General features: G+C 43.7%; 1 protein-coding gene across 3 annotated transcripts in view; it reads right to left on the bottom strand.

The window, feature by feature from the left end:
* The window catches only part of CRHR2 (corticotropin releasing hormone receptor 2), a 92,313-nt gene that overhangs the window by 39,066 nt on the left and 38,908 nt on the right, over positions 1-14,339 (bottom strand). For all 3 annotated transcript variants that reach the window (XM_062493464.1, XM_062493474.1, XM_062493483.1), the window contains one exon: positions 13,993-14,099. In XM_062493464.1, the coding sequence (XP_062349448.1) occupies positions 13,993-14,099 (107 nt within the window). The remainder of the gene's footprint in view (positions 1-13,992; positions 14,100-14,339) is intronic.

The raw sequence follows: 14,339 nt of genomic DNA, 5'->3' as shown, positions 1-14,339 counted from the left end.
GACCTCCCACATATGAGATCCAGACAGACACTCAGAGGTATAACCCTGATAAGCCAATGTTAAAACAACCTCTGAGTTTAACAACTCAGGCTGCCAGAATGAAATTGGTGTTTGGTTTGAGAGCCTCAGTGACTCATGATGAGTTAATCTGGAGAACAAATCTCCAGCTGCTCAGACTCTTTTTCTTTTATTTAAGCTACAAACTCCAAAACGCTGGTCTTGGACATGTCAGACACGTCCCACTTTGAGAATTTAACTTCTAACAAAAGGCTGAGGTTCAGGGTTTGACTTTCAAAGAAATGAGGCAACCAAGCTGCCCGTGCTGAGCCCCAGAAGACCACCTGGCTCTGAAACATCCTACCCAGGGCTGTCCTCTGTGGAACATCCTGCACATACATGTCCTGCAGTAGCTCTTCACCTACATGTTTAAATCGCTCCCTCCAGGTCAAGGATTAGCAAATGAAAGAATGAGTTTGAAACATTGCTTCTAGGCAGAGAAGGAGGTAGGGGACTAAAACTAAGGAAATTCAGGTCAAACTGCGAGTTATTGAGATGAAATGAATTGCTTTTGAGAGCTCTAACAACAAAACAGATCCATCACACTTGCCACCTGAATGTATTTCTTGGCAAAGGTAAGATAAAGCAGTGGGGGGGGGGGGGGGGGGGGGAATCCTTGCTGCAGGTACCCATTTAGATACAGATATATTTAGATATTTTTTAGTTTAATCATCCCTCATGCTGGAACATCATTTAATGTGTCTAGGGGAAATCTTATTGCCCCAAGATTTACAGCAGGACATTGGACTGGACACACAGGCAAACAGCATACAATAGAGTTGCAGATTTTTGGTTCATAAACTAAAGTTTTTCACCCAGGAAGATCCCAATCATCAAAACCACATTGTCTTCTTCGTCTTAAGAAAAACTCGGTGGAGTTGATGATCTCAAAGGTGTTTTCCAACCTTAACAATTCTATGCTTCTATGTTTTTATCTAGCGCCTATATGATCTTTGCCCTCCTTACTGCTTCTTGGCTCCTACTGGCTTTTGTTCTTTGCCCATCAGTCTGCATCCTTCAGACTTTTAGTGGTGTCTGTGCAGGACCCAGAGAAAGAGGGCCTGGTCTATGTTGGAAACCCCTAATCTTAACAGATAATCATCAAAACGCTCCTTGTTTTCAAAAAGCCCTGTTTGTTGAGAGAAGGTGTGCTCCTGGTGTAAAATTCAGTAAAGTGTAAGTGTGGCCAGCAGCTGGAATTGACCAAACTGAAGCTTTGGCTTTGGACATGAAGCAAGGACAGCTGGCTCTCCTGTCCCACTGCCTTTAGCAAAAGCCATATTTTGGGTACGAGTACCCTCACACCAGTGCCTCATTCTTTTTTGGAGACACTGGGTGTATGGCTTGGATGGTAAATAGGTGCTTTCACCTGCTAAAAAGCTTCCTGTCTTTGGGGCTAACAGAGCCATGAAAGATTATCTGAGAGATGTCTCACAGTGTCACAGACTTTCTTAAATAACTCAGGCAGTGATGTGACCCCAGGCATAGAATGGTTCTAACATTTTCCTTTTTTTTTATTGTTTTTCCCTTTCATTTTCTTTTAATGAGAGTCCCAACTGGACACTGGAAGTTTGTTATTGTTCACAACAAGCCCAGAGCCCATGGTTCTGTCTCCTAACTACCACCAGCACAGAAATCACAGTGGCAGTAATACAATTCACAGCCAAGGCCAGAGAAAGCTTGAGAAATAACTGTGTCAGGTTTGTAGTGGGGAGGGAGAATCTGCAAGATAATGAAGTGTGTGGAGGCTGTAGGGCACAGCAGTGCAGGGCTGCAGTCAATGGAACAGGGAACAATCTCTTGGTAGCCACCTGAGAAAGCTGCTCTCATTTTCAGGAACTGCTGGTGGGTGGAATTATTGTAATTTAGTAGGTGTGAAGCATCTGGAGTGGTACTGAGGAAAGGGTCTCCTCATTCCAGGTTTTATCCACATGAGACTGCTCTGCTGGGCTCAGGAGCTCACCCTGTGCACAAGAATTCATCTCTGCAGCCAGGATGGAGTCTGAGGTGGGCACTGAATGAAGGACCTCTCCCAAACTGGGCAACAAAACTGCTGAACAGGAGACCTGCAGCACAGCTAATGTTTGCTGAAAGGACAAAGCTGACCTTGTCATACTCATTCATCTCAAAGCCTGAGGGAAAAAAACTCAGAATACTCATAGGAGTGATTTATCCTTCACAGGTCTTTTCCTGGCTCTTTGTACATAGAAGGTAGCTGAAATTTATGAGCCTTAATTTAAATGTAAATACTCCTGTTATTCATGAAAATGACCTGTCCTATTTTGAAAACTTCAACACCCAGATCAGTCTTCTATGACAATGAGCCCACAATTCCTTTCTACTTGATTAATTACTGGCTTTGCTCTGTGGAGTGGAAAAGTAACCAAGCCTGTGCTCCAGGAGAAGCAATAATTGCCCTCATAGGCAGCACAGAAAATGAAGATTCCTATCACACTGCAACTGGCAGGAGGTGGAATTTAAAACACATTAACCTGTGTTACAAGTTAGCGAACTGAGCTCTCCTGCTGGCACAGGGGTTGGCAGGAATGAATTCCCTCAAAATCCAGAAGCTAAGAAATTTGGGGTTGTTCTTACCTCAGGAGGGGGATGTCACAGTCTGGGGGTGGTGGTTGTGGCAACATGAAGAAAATGAGAGCACAGAGAGCAGAGAGCTGCCTCTCAAGAGGGAAAGAGGCACTTGGGAGAGGGGAGAAATGGGAGCTGAGGGAACTGGATGCTGAATTGCTGCTTCAGACAAGATTAGAGTACTGCTTGGAAAGAATTGTGACTTACAGAGCCATTCAGTGTTCCCCAGCCCAAAGGATCCGATGATAGAAGGTTTCCTATTAATCTTCCTGTCAGGTAACATCACTTATGCCATTTCCACTTGTTTTACAAGCCTCGATGTGTGCCGAATGGTGCAAGAACAGCAGCACAAATCACCACCGCAGAGATCCTGAAGGCTGGCACATCACAAGACAACACAGGCTGAGGCTTTGGGCTTCCACTGAGGAGGAATGAATTATTTCCTTCCTAATCCTTTTTAGACCAAAATCACTGGTCACAGCTTTGGCTGGACTCTTCTAGCTCTTCTCTGGTGCAGGGTCTGAGGATGGATGGAATGAAGAGAGAAGTTGCAGCAATTCACTCACCACAGACTTAAAGATTGAGGTTGGAACATAAAGCTGTAAGAACTTCCATGTTCACTCAGACTCATGTGTCATTTAGGTTGGGACTCAGTCCCTGTGGGGATCAGTAAAAATTAATTTGGGAAAGAGCACTGGAAACAGGGGAGTTGAACTACAAGTTGTTCCTTGCTCCTGGCAGTCAAAAGATATTCCTGATTCAGAGACTGCATTTAAATGCATTAAATGACCTCGCTAGTAACCCCAACTCCTCCCAGGAGTCACTGGACTCCTCTTGTGGTTTATGCTCACCAGGGTCAGACCATGGATTTCTCCACTAACATGATGGATTGAAGAGCTCATAACCTGTTATTCACAGTACAACACCTTTGTCTATGTGGGTCCCTCTTCTCTGCTTGCCTGCCCACTCCCAAGGGCTGGATGAGGAGGCATTTCCTCACAAATGATAACATGTCCCTCCTGTCCTTTGGGAGCTGCACGGTGAAGGAACAGAAAAAGCCTGGATCTGGACAGCAAGAAACTGCTCATCCATGGGCTGTGGGAGCAAGCTGGGAGGAGTGCTTGCTGCTGCATCCTGCAGTTGCACAGTTCATGCAGCAAATTCACTTCTGGCTGTGCCTGACAGCAGATTTTGGGCAGGAAATATCCCCCTGAAATACAGCAAGGTCAGACAGGCACAAGCAAGGGGCGTGTGTCACCCTGAATGAAGGAGCAGGCAGAAGGAAAGGATTTCCTTGAGAAAAGGACAGACAATTTCTGACATGGAGAGAAAAGATATTTCCACTGGAGGCATCTTGGCTTTTTAAATGAAAGGGTTCATTGTTTCCTCATGATTTCTTAAGAACCAGTGCTGAATGGCATCCAGACACGTCCTCCTGAAAGGCAGGAGTTTCTGATGAGAGCCTGATGCACAGGAGTCCTGCTGTGGGCTTGAGCAGAGCAGTCCTCAGATCCTCACGTTATCATGTCTTCACATCCTCAGGTATTCATGTGATCATGTCTTCATATTCTCATGTACTCATGTTTCCATGTCTTCATGACCCAGACAACTGGTTAAGGGATAAGAAGCACAAATAGAGTTCTCCTCTAACCTACCAGTTGGAAGGAATGATGAAGGAAGGAAGAGCCAGCAGATCATCAATACCTGGCTCCCAGCATGGCGTCACCAAGAGAGTTTGGCGGGTTTTCGTCATGGGTTGGTCTGCATGATGTCAAATCTGTTTCAAAGGCTGATGATGTGAGGTTTTGGACAGAGGAGTGTAGCAAGGGACAGCACACCCTCATGGGAGACTTATGAAGTGCCTTGTTTTGTACTTGCAGGAATCTGGGGACAACAGTAGCAAGAGCTTGTGCAGAGAAGGGAAACAAACATGTGGAAGAATCTGGAGCTCAGGTTTGATGAGGAGCAGCTGAGGGGCTGGGGGTGTTCAGTCCACAGAAAAGGAGGCTCAGTGGAGACCTTCTCACTCTCTAGAACTCCCTGACAGGAGGGGGCAGCCAGGTGGGGGTCAGGCTCTGCTCCCAAGGAACAAGTAACAGGACCAGAGGAAATGGCCTTAAATTGCACCAGGGAAGGTTCAGATTGGGTATTAGGAAAAATTTCTTTGCTGAAAGCGTGATCAGGCATTGGAACAGCCTGCCCAGGACAGTGGTGGAGTCACCATCCCTGGAAGTGTTCAAAAAACATTTAGATGTGGCACTTGGGGACAGGGTTTAGTGGAGGACCTGGCAGTGCCAGGGTAATGGCTGGAGTCAGTGATCTTTGTGGTCTACTCCAACCTCAGTGAATTTCCATGGATCTATAGGAAGACACATCTATTCCAGTGAATCCAGAGTCCCAGATCCTGTCTCTGGCTGTGCTGGCCACACCTGATGAGATTATCTGGGATCTGGAACGAGCCTCCCTCTCACCACACAGAGCATTTGCCTCAGCTCTGCAGCAGGTTGGACATAAAGAAGCAATGAAGGTGAAAGCCAACATGCTTCTCCTTGGCCTTCCTAATTAGTAAATCAAGAGTGAGGTGTATTGTGAGAAATTGCACACAACAACCCCTTCATTTGATCTGAGAACAGACCAAGTTGTTCCCTGACTTGGTTTCCTACCACCAGCATCCTGAACTGCCTCGTGTGCTTGCACAAAGGGAAAAAAGCAGCAAAGGGAAAGAAAAGCAAAATTCTCCAGCAGCTAACTGCAGCCTGGGTCAGAGATGGGCAGAAAGACCTTCTAATTGTTGTTAGAGAGAGGATGTCCTGCTGATTATTTCCACCAAATGACCTTAATTGTGTGATTCGACAGAGAAAGCAGAGAAATAGAAACCCCATTCTTTTGACTTGCAAAATTGTGAGATCTGGAAAGGCAGAAAGAGAATCACATCAACTCTTTCTGTAAAGGTGGCCTCATTGATTCAGAAATGGATATCTATAAATAGCCCTGGTAAAACTTGAAGTAGCTTTCTGCTGATTTATTGGGTTTTTTCTCACTCTAGCCATACAGTGGTATTTTTCCTCTGGGAGGCACAGAGCCACTATTTTCTGATTCAAAGCATGAGACAAACAATTAACATTAACAATCATAATGATGTGCCAGCGTGGTTGAAAGCTTGCTGAATTAGTTGAATCATCTGCACAGTAATAATTGCAAATGAAAAGTTTATTAAGGAAGCTTGGAAACCTTCTATTAATTCATGTAGTATTCCATTAATAATGATGTTCAATTAAGACTACTGCCCCAAAGTCTCTCTGGAAACAGTTGATAGGAGAAACAAGAGTGCACTTTACTGGAGCCATTCCTATTCCATGACTGGAACATGCCAGAAGGAGCATCATGGGCAATACTTAAAAAACTATTTCCCCTCTTTAGTCTTTTCTAGGGCAGACAAAGCACATGCACAACCCATAAATGGCACAGAGTGGGAAGAATACCTCCCAGCAAGTTATTTCCCAGGCTCTGTGCCTGTCAGGGCCTATTTGCTTTCACCCACATGGAAACTTCCCCTGAGGTCCCCATGGTTTCCCCTGTGTGCTCAATCAGTGCACAAATTCTGGAACTCCTAATGATTCCAGATGGGAACAGCAGCTGGAGAGGCTGGCAGGGAAAATCAGCCTCTTGGTGGCAGTTGCCTGGGAGAATGTAAATATTCCCACAGGAAAAGCAAGGGAAGAATGGAAGCCTGTAAGGAAGTGACAGCTTTATCACGAGGACAGGAGTGAAATGCTCAGGGTGAAGAGAAGCAGCATCTTCCGTGAGTATTTAGGATGTGCAAAGACCCTAAAAATAAACGCACTGTGGAACTGTCTGTGCATTTGTCTTTTCCAATGCTTCACTCTCCTGCCTTCAAGCCAGTTTTTAATTGCAGGACATGGGGCATACTGCCTGCTTTAGACACAAAGGCTTTCAGCACTGATGTTCCAGAGGTGGGAAGGATGCAGCCAACACAACACACAACAGGCAGGGCAGCCCCAGACTGGCTGTGCTCACTGCTTAAATAAGGGATAATTGAAACCCAGCCCCTGCATACTCCAAAAACACAACTCCAACCTTGACTGTGCCATCAAGTCATCCACTGGAGAAAATTCCCAATTTTCACAAGAATGATAATACAGATGACTTCATTTAGTGCAGCATCAATTGTGGCTGAAGAAAAAGATTTAGGACTCTGCTCTAATTTGCTCTGCTAAATGGTGGTCAGAGGCCAGTAATTTTTGAACAAAGAGAAAACAGGATTGCAAAGTATCTTTTTGAGCAGAAAACATCTTGCAGCTCAGGTTTTCTGACACAGGCTGTACTTATCAGCCCACACTGTGGAAAGGTGAATGCTTTCCATGGACAGTGACCACTGCAGTGGGATTGCACAAATCAGAGACAGGACTTCAGAAACCAGACAGTGAGAGCTCAGAGTAGTTGATCTAGTTTACAGCTACTGTTTGGGGAAATACAAGTGCACAGCATGTCCTCATTCATAATCCCCTTGTGGATTATACAAAAAAAAAAAATCAAAAAAATCTGAAACTAAATTAATTTAAATGAGCAGCTAGGGAATTCATAGGTTATGCTTTTTTAAAAATTTATTTTACTTTTAAGACAATTACACAATTAGCAAAGTTTATCACATTATCTACAGTTGCAGATACTGTGGTGATAAACCAAGGAGGAAAGTCTGAGCTGCTGATGCTGCTGTTCACACTCTCCTTGGCTTCATTCATGCCAAGACATGGTGTGAAATATTTAATTATTTTGGAGCATTTGGCCAGGAAGTCAGGAAAGACTGGAAACCTCCCAGATAATCATTCCTTTGCTTGATCTAAATTCCTCATTCTTATGGTGCTCACTGGGCATTAGGAAATGTGTCCAGTGGCTCAGCCTGGGCACATCCCCAGGGAAGCTGCAGTTCCCATAACAGGCAGAAGCAACCCAGAGGCTGCCAGGGGTGGCCATGGCCCATGGTTACAGGGGTGACAGGAACACCCACCTCTCCCCTCTCTCATGTTTTAGTTGACAGAGCAATGTGAAGCAGCAGGATTCACAGAACCATGGAACTGTTCAGGTTGGAAAAGACCTACAGCATCATCAAGTCTGAACATTGACCCTAAAACCTAAAACATCCCTAAACCCTGTCCCCAAGTGCCACATCCACATGTTTTTTGAGCATTTACAGGGATGGTGGCTCCACCACTGCCCTGGGCAGCCCATTCCAATGCCTGACCACTCTTTCAGTGAAGAAATTTTCCTTAATATCCAACCTAAACTTCTCTTGGCACAACTTGATGCCATTTCCTCTGGTCCTGTCCCTGTTTCCTGGGAGCAGATCCCGAATCCCTCTGGCCGTCCCTTCCTGTCAGGGAGTTGTGCAGAGCCACAGGGTCCCCCCTGATCCTCCTTTTCTCCAGGCTGAGCCCCTTTCCCAGCTCCATCAGCCTCTCCTGGTGCTCCAGCCCCTTCCCCAGCTCCGTTCCCTTCTCTGGACACCCTCCAGCACCTAAATAATATTTTAGATTGGCAGAAGAGAAGGTTCCTGAGTGCTGAAAAACTACAGTGGAGTTAGTGAGGGACCTACATTTGCAATTCCATGGGTGAAAACTGAAATTGTACCATTTAGCACTTGAACAGCTGCAGGTGCATCTGCAGTTCATAACTTGAAACATCATCTTGTAAACATATTATCTGATTTTCCTTCCCAGAGATGACTCAGGATGTGTGTTTTTGTGTTTTTTTAATCAAATTGCACTCCTAAGTATGATTCATATATAAATTGCAAAGACCCAACTTCACTTTTCTCCTCTCTCTGAAATCTTGGAAAACTTGCAATGTTTTCTCCACTGTTCCCAAAACCATTCCATCATCATCATCAGAAGTAGAACGCAGACAAGTTTTAGCTTGTCAGTCAACAGAGATCTAGATGTTGTAAGAGCAGTTCTATAATCAGAATTCAAAGAAGTTCATGTCCATCTCCAAAAACCGACAGCCAGTATCTTGGCAGCAACAGAAATATACCAGCAGTAACATATTTCTAGCACAGGATAGAAAGCAGCCTCCAAACCTCAGGTCAAGAAAGGAACTGAGCAAAAACATTTCATAAATTCCTGATACTCTAGTCTGACTCCAACTTAAAAGTTTTTCCTCTACCACACTGCTCTGGGACCTATGTGCTCTGTGGGTGGAAATCATCCTTTCATATCCACTCACAAATCTGTCTGTAGAGCACCTATACCCATTTTTTCTTGCATTGACACTGTCCTTGATCATAAGCAGCTCTTCAGTGTCCAGTGTTTATCCACTGGTGATGTATTTATAGGCAGCAACAACACTCCTCAGTAGCTTTCATTGTGCTAGGTTCCAATACCACAGTTTCATATGCAGCCTGTGAAACCTTTCACATTAAGAACAGAGCTCTCTGGGCACACTTTCAATTACTGGTATTATTCCAGGAGCTCATGAGGGCCCTGCTCTCTGGAGTTTTCCTTTGTGTGGGGTAGGCTCTACACAAAGAATGTAAATAACAAGTGCTACAGATGTGAGATGAGGAGGGGGCAAGTGAAAGTAGTGGGAAGCAAAGGCAATGGCCTGGGGTTAATCAATAGGTGAAGTGTTCCTGGCCTTCATCTGAGTTCATTGGATGAGACTTTTCACAGAGATTCAGGCAGTACATGCATTTCAGATGTTTTGTATTTAAAGATGCTCCCTCTTTGGGTTTGTTCTTATTTACAGAGCTCCATACTTTTCATTCCTGCCTTCCTCTGTGGACTGTTACAGGGTGGGACAGAGCTGTGCTCAAACCCACAGCCATGGCACCCATCCCACCCCGGGATTTATGGTGAAGTTTAAAATTGCCTGAATCACTAATGAAAGCTCTGCTATTGAAGTGGCAGATGGAACAGACTGAACTAGGCTGGGTGGGAAGGCAGGAGATGAGGGGGGGACATGGAACACTGACATGAACTCTGTTAGGTGATGTCCTGACCTGGGAGTTGCTCTTTCCTCTTGCTCCACAACAAGAAAGGATTGTGCCTTAGATGTGGAACCTGCTCTTCTCTTATTACATCAAAAATCTCATCCTTTTAAATGCAAACCAGAACTAATGGTGCAGATCTCCCCACTGAGATATCCTCAGTCTGCAGGTTCTGAGAGGTGTCACATCACTTTGCTCTATGAAACCTGCTCCATATTGATGCTCTGCATTTCTCCTGACAGCTTTCTACAAATCATTTAATCAAACTATTCCATTCTTACAAACAGAAGCCTGCAGCAGCAATCCTGCCAATCCTGCACCAGACTGAAGAGCAACAGGGTAGTTCAAAGGAGCGTGGAACAGGAGAGGATAAAGGAAAGTAGATTGGAGATGGTTGGTGGGGGAAGGTAAAAGAGAAGTGACTGTATTGTTTTAGGGAAAAAAGTTCCAGCCTTTTGGAGAGAAAAAATACGTGGGGTTTAGGTAATCTGTATGTAATCATAAAGAAGAAGAGGGACACTGCTTCAGGACAATGAAAAAAAAATGTATCAGATGCTTTACTGGGAAATTAGAAAGATCTAAATTTAAGGGCAATGGGAAAGCAGAATTTCCCTCAAAAGCTCAATTTGCTTTCACTGCCACCACAGTAGTGACAAAAGATGTTATGACAATGTTTGTGGGTTTGGTTGTTTTTAGAGCTGCCTTTATCCAGCAAGGACATGTAATTTTTAATCTTCAGCCTATCTTCCTGTCAGCACCATCCCTTATTGGATTCAAAGCTCAGTAGGGACGTGGATGCTTCCCAGAACAAATACCTTTCTTCCCCTACTTCTCTGATAAGCACTGCACAAACAAAACTTCTGATGGAATCCACTCAGGTCACTGCTGGCTACTGCCAGCACATTGTTTAATAACAAGTCAGGAGTTTTACAAAGGACTCTTATTCTCAGAGGATGCTCTAACAGCACAGTGAGAAGGGAAAATCCAGGACAAAGCAATTTGGGTTTCCGCATTATCAGCAACAGCAAAAGAAAAATGTGATTCAAAATAAGTATTTTAATCCTTTGGATTTTTTCTTTTTATCATTTTCTTTTTCTTCAGATTGATTGGCATTACTGATAGCAGGATTTCTCATATGGAAAATTTCTGCTTCAGCAGTGCTAGATTATGATTCAGAGGGACAATGAGGCTGAGTGAGTGGGAGCTGCCTGTGTGCACCTGAGGGAGGAAGCAAACCTTGACTATTAATGAAAATAGACTGAGAATCCCAGCAGTGCAGATCCATTCAACAATGCCAAGTGAAGTGCCCTGAGCACATCTCTCCAGGGGCTGAACTGGAGATCAATCCACCTCTACAGCACACTTTGCACACAAATTCTTTTTTTCTTGGTGTATTCCTTCTGTTTGTGAGTTTGCTTGGTTTTGCATGGTACAGACAGCACGGCTCTCACAATTTTAACACCACCTACATTTGATCTTGAGAAGTTGATGTTGACTTGGACCTTTAGCAGCTGCCTCAGTGACTAACTGGCATTCAGCCAGTATGACAGCCACAATGAAGCCATCTCCTGCACTTTTTATTATTTAGGTGTCAAATGAAATGTTTACTGGCTTTTTGGCATTGCACAGGTTCAGATGCAACAGAAGTGGAGAAAACAAAGCTAAAATGGGTTTTCACAGGAAAAGGGGGGCCCTGGCTGAGCTCTCATCCCCTCCCAGTTGTGCTGAGGTCTCATGGACACAATTGCAGATGATTTCATCAACTGCTGGTACATCTGAGATTCCTGTCCCTTAAAACAGGTGTGTGATTCCTCCGTGTTTAGGGGAGTAGGACTTTTCTGCTAAATGGAGGGTAGATGAAGTTGCTTAAGAAATTGAGGAAGAATGAAGCTGGGTAAAAGGTGACAGGATAAATTTGGAAAAATAGCATCAAGATCCAGTTCCTTCCCACTTCAGCACAACTGAGAATTAAGTTGGAGGACTAAGCCCCTCTGGGCTGGGGCAGCACCAGTGATGGTGAAGCTCATTTCCAAAAGCAGAACACCCTCCTGACCAGCTGAACACCACAGCAACACCTTTTGCCATGCCAGCCAAATATTTCACCTGCTCCTAAAACCCCCAGAGTGAGAGATCCCAAAGCCTTGCCAGCAGTTATGTTCCAACAGAGCAGCTGTGCTCCAGCCCTCCCTGAGACAGGGCTGCCTTTTGGGATCCACCTGCACTGACAGAGAAAAGGAAAAGTGAGCAGGTCATGAGGGAGAAGTACAAAAATTGGGAGCAGATGTAAAACTTGAATCTTCCTGGAGGTCTTCTGTATTTTTACCCTCAGCATGGAGGGAAGTAGATGGATGGAGTGGGGCAGCAATAAGGAACTGGCAGATTTCTACTTTAGGTCAAGATGAGGAGCTATCAAATTCTATTTTTTTGGCCAGGAATTACCTAAATAATCTCCTTTCACCTAATTCCATCACACCTTCTTCCATCCAAAATAAAACAGGATTTAAAAAAAAAAAAAAGCACCAAATAACAGAAATTGATTATCAAAACTGATTTGTTGTCAGGGCACATTATAAAGGTAAATGTGATGAAGATGTCCCTAACCCAAAATTTGGGTAGGGACAACCTGTAATAAAACCTGAATTTGGGTTGCTTTCAGTGGAACATCTCTAGAACTTTGGAAAACAGATGTATATCAACAGACCCCGAGGAATCCCATACTGGTTGACTCTGGCTGCACAATGGGCACGTTTTGCATGACACAATGTGAATTTGAAAAGATGGACTATCTTAATTCACAGCATGTACGGGGAAATACTTAATTGCCACTACTCAGATGTTGTTTTTAATGCTGAAGCTGACTGCAAAATTTAAACCCTGAAGTTTAAATAAGAGAAGAACAATTTAGAAGAATTCAGCTGGGCCACCTCTGTGTTTGAAGCTGGATACATTTATACTATCCTACCTAATTGTTTTTGTGTTATTTACTCAAGCATTTATAAAAGACTGAGCATAAAACCAGGGAATATTGTTACTGTAATGAATAATTTTCATTCTTTATTCAATGCAAATTAATTCAGGTCTCTAAGCACTGTGGGAATTAGCTTTACATGCACTACAGAGGGTTTGAAATAGAAGCTTAAATGGATGCATCATAAAAGTTCTCATTTAATATTTTCTTTTTAAAGTTTTTTTTTTCTTGTTGTTTTTGTTTTTTTGTTTCCATTAGCATAGATTATTCTGTTTATAGATGCTGGAGTGTGAGAAGATTCCTATTGTTATTAGAAAAGGCCTTGTTAGGAATGCTGAGAAGACTTAGCTGAGACTTTAGGGATGCTCTGCTCCAGCAAAACAGTAATTCTTGCACTGAGGTCACTGTCAATCATCCTACTGTAATCCTGGGCAGGGGGAGGATGTCCTCCACCCACAGTTTATCCTCTGCTATTAGGACAAGGCTTTTCTTAAGGATTATCATTGCACAGCCATCAGTGGAGCGGGTTTTAAGTTCAGGTTGAACTCTCCTGGACTACACAGCACAAATTATACAGAAATGCCAGTCAGGGAATCTAAGAAATAACACAGAAATAACCCACCAGGCCACTCCTATGAAAATATATTCCTGTGATTCAGGCTGTGGACATACATATAATGATTGACCCACATCTACTTGCTTTCCACTAATTTGCCTTTCCTCCTGTCCCTTCTCTTCCTTGTAGCCCTAACTGTGCTTTCACTGACATCTCCATTTGCCAAACTCCCTTCTGCACCCTGGACCAGATCAGAGAAAGGTTTCTATGCAGCCTCCTTGATTTGCATTCATCATTTTATGAGCACTGCTGGGGATTAAGCTCCACTAATGATGCTCCTCTTTTTATTTAAGAGAACTTCTAAGCCCTTTAATGAAAGAAAAAACAAAATTAACCCAAAGCAAAATGGAAAGATTTTGTTCTGTCTCCTTTGGTTTAGATCTTGGTTTTAGCTGTCAGGGAATGCAAGACATTACCATGTTCTACCTTGTGAGAAAACAAAACTTGCCCCGAAACTTGCAACTTGACACACTCAGATCCTGGTCTCCCTTAAAGAACACAGTGCTCACTGAATTTTTTTTTTTGCTGCACCAATAAATCATGTTTATTCTTTCTCTGAATCCAAGCAGGTTTTAGCTCCTATGCTTAGGAGGAACTCATCCAGCACATTAGTCAGCAAAACCACGGATGTGCTCAAGAACATAAAAGCCATGACCACTTTGAGGACCATCCACGACCTGGAGAGAGTCATGAAAAGGGCTGGAGCAACCCAGAAAGCATCACCCAACCGAGTTAGAAACATGCAAACACATTACTCACCTCAAGCACAAGAAAAGCATAAAGGCAACTATAAGGGCCCCTACTGAAATACAGTGCCCCAGGTAGTTTATGATGAGAGCAATCTTGTAATGGAGCGCATACTTCCTCTGGAGGCAAAGAGATAACAGGATTAAATCAGCATCAGTCTCCAAGCACTGGCATTCAGGAACAGTTTATCACTTCAGAAAACAGTAATTACTTTTCTCAACTTTACAATGACATAATAGTCCCAGGGCTGATGCCTCTGGGTAAGGCTAAAGTAGTGCCCAGGGACACAAGTACGGGCTTGGTGTCATTTCAGTTTGGGATTTGTCCACAGTTTCTTACAAATATCTGCAAAAAAAAAA

The sequence above is a fragment of the Cinclus cinclus genome, chromosome 1, assembly GCF_963662255.1.
Source record: "Cinclus cinclus chromosome 1, bCinCin1.1, whole genome shotgun sequence".
In the NCBI taxonomy this organism is placed as follows: domain Eukaryota; kingdom Metazoa; phylum Chordata; class Aves; order Passeriformes; family Cinclidae; genus Cinclus; species Cinclus cinclus.
The sequence above is the reverse complement of the archived record's forward strand: the minus strand, read 5'-3'. Positions and strand labels throughout refer to the sequence as shown.